We start from the raw sequence: 6,248 nt of genomic DNA, 5'->3' as shown, positions 1-6,248 counted from the left end.
ACACTAGTGAACCAGTTGCCTAATGTGCTTCATCAGTCCTTGCCCCTATATCCCTGACTACTCCGACACCCATGCCGCCATCTTACTTGATCGAGAGCAGCGTTGATGATATTTTAAAAACTCACCTCACCAACGAACAAAGCCAAAAGACGTATGCTTATAGAGCATTTTGCTCGGAATGACTTCTCTTTCTTTCTTTTCCAAAAATATTTGCATGAACTCGTATTGTTATATATATATATATATATATATATATATATATATATATATATATATATATATATATATATATATATATATATATATATATATATATATATATATATATATATATATATATATATATATATATATATATATATGTATATATGTGTATAATGTACACACTTCAGGAACGTCTACATTTACCAAATAGACATTCAGAAAAGGACAGAATAGCTGCTCTCTCCTATAAATCTGAAGTAGATTTTGACTCCTTGTCCTGCTGAAAATTCACTAGAATGGCTCTCTATAGTAACGACAGTAACATCAGCAACAGCAACAATGATTACAAAGAAGAAGAAAATATCTTAATTAAGAAGGAAAATTAACACCCTCACTAGAAAACAAGCACAATGGTATATATGCCATCAGTTTTTAATGAGTTCCTGTTGCTGTGTTGAAACAACTGTTTCTCATCTCTCTCTCTCTCTCTCTCTCTCTCTCTCTCTCTCTCTCTCTCTCTCTCTCTCTCTCTAATCCTTAAGGTTTAATACCAGTATTGATCATTCTTATGGTTCCATACGTACACGCGGTTATTGTAGACACTTGGAAGCAAAATCTCTAACTTTACTCAATACTAACTTTTTTTCCAGTCTCTTCAACAATCTCCTTTATCGTATTTTCGTCGAGATAGCCAAAATAATGTTTTCGATAGATGATGGAAAGATAATCTTGAAGTTTTGGATAAACTGGCCAAAGGGAAATCTACGAAAAGTGAGAGGAAATGCAATCCAAGAAAATAGTGAGATTTGAATTGCGTATAAATGAAGGGATTTATAGGAAACGAAATAAACTTTATGCCATTATTATGAGCGAACGAACAAATGAACTAAGTTTTTATATCCTCAGTAGGTGATTATGAACTTAGTCCAGGTTAATCAGGGATTAACCCCTGAACACAGATACGTTTTCGTTCCGATGTGATACTTTGTTTTACAGCTATGCTAAAATATGAATAATTTCTACATGTTGCTTTGCAATAAGAGGAAAATTTTTATATAGGTTTCCTTTTGAATTCCAAACTTAATTTGAGTTTCGAAATTGGTTCATGAAAATTGTCCATCACACAGGAGTTTGTTGAATCATGTATACGAACGTAATCGTTTCAGTATACGGATATTTTCTTAATTTTGTAAAAAGAGCATTGGATATACATTGATATTTTTCTGTTAAAACGTATTCTTCTGGCGTCTTACGATGCTTCATGGTCCCATGTAAAACCCATTAATGAAATAAGGATCAGAATTTGGTATGCTGTTGTATACAGTAATCTGAAACTAAAAAAATTCTATATTTTAAAATGGTATATATATATATATATATATATATATATATATATATATATATATATATATATATATATATATATATATATATATATATATATATATATATATTGTGTGTGTGTGTGTATATATATATATATATATATATATATATATATATATATATATATATATATATATATATATATATATATATATATATATATATATATATATATATATATATATATATATATATATATATATATATATATATATATATATATATATATATATATATATATATATATATATATATATATATATAGATGTATGTATGTATGTGTGTGTGTGTATGTTTCACATACACTCTGAAATATATTGAGCAATTTCAACCAAACTTAGTTAGTACACCCTACAGATCAAACATTTCTTTTATGACTTCCCACCCTCTCTCTCTCGGGCTCTTCTCTCTCTCCCCACCATCCTCAAAATGGAACACTGTTCCTACATAAATAGATTTATTATCAAACAAACCCAACAAGTAATGAATTAACAAAGAAAAGATTAAAATATAATAAATGAATTACCAATCAAAATAGTCTAATTCAAGCACAGCCTTTTCATTCAAAACTCCCACATTCCATCTTAGATATTATACGAAAGTCTTAAAGTCAACCACATTGAAACAACCACTAAACTGCAAAGATTGCAGTGTCTTTTTCTCTAAACAGCACCCCACAGACATCTGTTGAAAACAAACCATAGTCTCCCACAAATAAGTACACAAGCATACGACATAAGTTTGAAAATCTAAATGCATGGTTAATAATTGTCAAATCAGAACACAATAAAACATAATATTAAAGTGACATAAATGACTAATTCTCCCCCAAATTCATAAGTGTCTTGGTTATGGTAAATTTAGGTTCACAGTCCACACAGAAAAAAGAGAAGTCTGCATTTACCTTAACTGCCAGTTTCTAAAGATTGGAGCACACAAAGCCATGTCTGGACGATATCGCTCTTGGCTAGATAATAATCAATCAGACCTAACTTTTGGCACAATTAGCCGAACTTAACTTGCATTTCCAGCTGCCTCACATATCAGCGTCAATATTGGTGTTCATCGAGCCAAAACAGCTGAAGCAATTGAAATATCTGCTGACTGAAGTGGGGTCCAAAGGAACTCTGTAGCATCTCTTTCCTTCATCAACTATGACTGAATATGACAGTAAATTTAAAATGAAACAAATTTCCCTATATATATACATATGACTTCCCATCTGGGAAAGAACACTGTGGGTGTAAGACATCACTGGCACCAAAGGGGGGGCATACAGGAATGGGGTAAAATGTAAAAATGAAAGAAAACGACAGATAAAAGTGTCTAACCCATAGTTTTCAAAGTCGCTGGGATGAATAGCACACCCGCGATGCCCTTTAAGCCCAAGTTCAGCCTCGATAGGGAAGGGGGTTAGGAAGAGGGAGACATGTAAAAATAACTGAAATGACAGATATTAGTGTCAAAATCATAATTTTCGAGGTGGCTGAGAAGAATATTGAGTCCTTTAAGTCCAAGTTCAGCCCATTGTGGAAGGGTGACATAAAAATACATCCAGATATTAGTTTAATCCATAGTTTTGAGGTCAATGAGATTAATAGTGACTCTTCCGATGCCCTTCAAGTCTGAGTTCAGCCCTGATGGAAAGGGGGGTGAAAAGCGGGTGGGAAGATGGTGACATGTAAAAATAACCAAGACGATAGATATTAGTGTCTAATCCATAAATTTTGAGGTCCCTGAGAAGAATAGTGACACTCTCGATGCCCTTTAGGTCTAAGTTCAGCCCCAGGAGGGGATGAGAAAGGGTGGGAAGTGGGTGACATGTAAAAATAATAAAAAATGACAGATATTAGTGTCTAATACATAGTTTTTGAGGTTGCTGAGATGAATAGTGACACTCCCAATGCCCTTCAAGTCCAAGTTCAGCCCAGGAAGGGGGATGGGAAGGGGGGACATGTAAAAATAACTGAAAAGACAGATATTAGTGTCTAATCCATAGTTTTCAAGGTCACTGAGAAGAATAGTGACACTCTCAACACCCTTTAACTCCAAGTTCAGCCCTGATAGGGAGTGGGGGTGAGAAGGGGTGGGAAGGGGTGACATGTAAAAATAACAGAAAACAACAGATATTACTGTCTAATCCATAGTTTTCAAAGTTGTTTGAAAGAATAATGACACTCTGACGCCATTTAATGAGAGTGTCACTATTCTTCTCAGTGACCTTGAAAACTGTGGATTAGACACTAATATCTGTCTTTTCCCTGTCTGGGATTTTGTGTCAATACATTAGGGTATACCTTAACTCTGCCTCTTACTCACCACCTTGTTATACATATACACACACACACATATATATATATATATATATATATATATATATATATATATATATATATATATATATATATATATATATCCATATATATATATATATATATATATATATATATATACAAAGTTTAAGAGGCAGAGTTCAAGGTTATTCTAATATATTGACACAAAATCCCAGACAGGTCAAGAACTCTTGTGAGAATAAAAGTTGCATTTGACTCTAGGGAATACAGTGAGATAGCTATATACACAGAGGTGTTTTCTCACACCTAGAAAATGGTTAACAATTCTATATACAAACTAGAAGAGAGTTCAATACATGTGGTTGAAAAGCTTGTAATGACTTACATACATTAGTAATTACAGTTCTAACAATGTCATAAAGTAACTTCTGAAAAATGCGTAAAAGTTTGTTTGAATCAGGAGCACTGGATCTGTGTTTCTTGAGTTCTCATTGCATCACAAGGATTTTGGTTTTGAGCCAAGGATGCCCTGAGGGTCCTGGTGACTATTGAGGAAAGTATTCCAACCCTGAAAGTAGTCCTAAGGGAGTGGGTCAACCTGGGATAGGCTGGTTTTATTATGTCAGTGGATCCAGGTGATCCTCCCATTCAAATTTCTCTCTCCATTGCAGTATGCAGTGTTGTCCTGAGTACGCTAGAGAGGGTGCTTTTATGCATATATTCTTATGAATGCATACTTTGCTCTTTTAGGTCTTCTGGACATATTTTTTCCTTGCTATGTCGTATATTGTCCTTGCTGGCATGATGTTTTCCAGTGCTCTACAGACTTCTGGAAGAGTCGTGGGCTCTGTCGGGTTTTGGAAATTTCCTCCAGTACTACCAAAGCTTGTCCGTGAGAAAAATGCAGCCCAAGGGCAAGCAATTGAGAAATGCTTCTGCTGGCGATGCTTCTTAGTCCCGGCAAGATCCATGGTAATTCATTTCTCAACTCCCCTTGACATCTGACAGTGAGTGCTGATTTAAGGGAGCAATGCAGCCTCTCCACCATGCTGTTCTTCTGGGTTGTATGCTGTTGTGTGAATGAGTTTTGTCCAGGGCTGGTGGAAAGGAGCTCTATAAGGCAGAGATGAAGTTGGCTCCTCTGTTGCTCATTATGTATTGTGGTACTCCATGTCCACTGACCCAGCCAAGTGCTCACACAATTCTCTGCTACCTGCTGCCCTACTGGCATTGCTTCTGGCCATCTGGTATTCAGGTCGATGCGAGCCAGTCGTCTCTGTGTTGTCTGGAACTCTCCTATCCTCGTTTCTGTGTGCCTCGTTATTTTTGATGTTTGGTATAGGAGGCATTCTCTTGCCCACTTTTTGATGTCCGCCTTTATTCCCCACCAGATGTACCGCTCCGACATGGTTCGGGCAGTTGATCTGCCCAATGGGTGGGACAGGTTGTGGGTGAGGTTGAAGGTTTTTTTTCTCAACCCTTATAGCATGTATGGGTGAGGGCATCTGGTACTCATCTCGCAGGTGATGATCATCTCTTCATTGTTGATGGAGGTCCTCCCATGGCAGGGTTCTCCCCCAAAAGTTACTGTAGGTCGACATCATCATTCTGAGCAGATGCTATTTTGGGATATGATATCCCAATCTGGATGGTGTTGATGGAATTTCAGGATAGGGCATCTGTTGTTATTAGAAGAGCCCTTTAAGTATCTGATGGTGCAGGAGTGTTCGGCTATCATTGATAGGTTATGCTGCTGGCTTGCTGACCAACTGTCTCCACTTTTGGTGAAGGCATGTACCAACGGTTTGTGGTCCGTATGCACCATGAATTGTTGTCGTTCTAGCATGTGTCAGAAGTGGTGGATGGCTCTGTGGACTGCCAGTAACTCTTGGCCAAATGTGGAGTACTTTTGTTCTGCTGGCGATAACTTCTTGCTGAAGAATGCCAATGGGTGACGGCCAACATCTGTGTCTTGTTTGAGTACTGTGTTCATTGTTGTGCTACTCTCATCCATCATTAGAGTGAGGGACCTATGGGGTAAAGGAAAGACTGGTGTGGTAGTAGAGGTGATTGCTTTTTTTGGCTAGCATGAAGGCTTTATTTTGTTTTTCATGCTAACATCATCTTTTTAGGTCTGCTTTTAAACAATCATACATTGAAGCCATTATTTCAACTAGGTTGGGTATAAAATGGTGGTAATAGTTAATCATTCCAGTGAATCCTTGTACTACTTTGATTGTTGTCAGCTTTGGGAAGCTAGTGATTGCTTTGACCTTCGTCAGGAGGGGCTTGACACCTTTTGGGCTTCTTTGGTGGCCCAGGAATTCCACTACTGGTATTGCCCATTCAAATTTGTCCTTTTGG

General features: G+C 36.5%; 1 protein-coding gene across 1 annotated transcript; it reads right to left on the bottom strand.

Annotated features, from left to right (window-relative positions):
• Positions 1-4,659: 4,659 nt before the first annotated feature.
• Positions 4,660-5,292, bottom strand: LOC136835573 (uncharacterized). Its single transcript, XM_067099253.1, has one exon. The coding sequence runs from the start codon at positions 5,290-5,292 to the stop codon at positions 4,660-4,662; it is 633 nt and encodes a 210-aa protein (XP_066955354.1).
• Between the last annotated feature and the right edge of the window lie 956 nt (positions 5,293-6,248).

The sequence above is a fragment of the Macrobrachium rosenbergii genome, chromosome 55, assembly GCF_040412425.1.
Source record: "Macrobrachium rosenbergii isolate ZJJX-2024 chromosome 55, ASM4041242v1, whole genome shotgun sequence".
Lineage (NCBI taxonomy): Eukaryota > Metazoa > Arthropoda > Malacostraca > Decapoda > Palaemonidae > Macrobrachium > Macrobrachium rosenbergii.
This window is presented reverse-complemented; position numbering and strand designations above follow the sequence as displayed.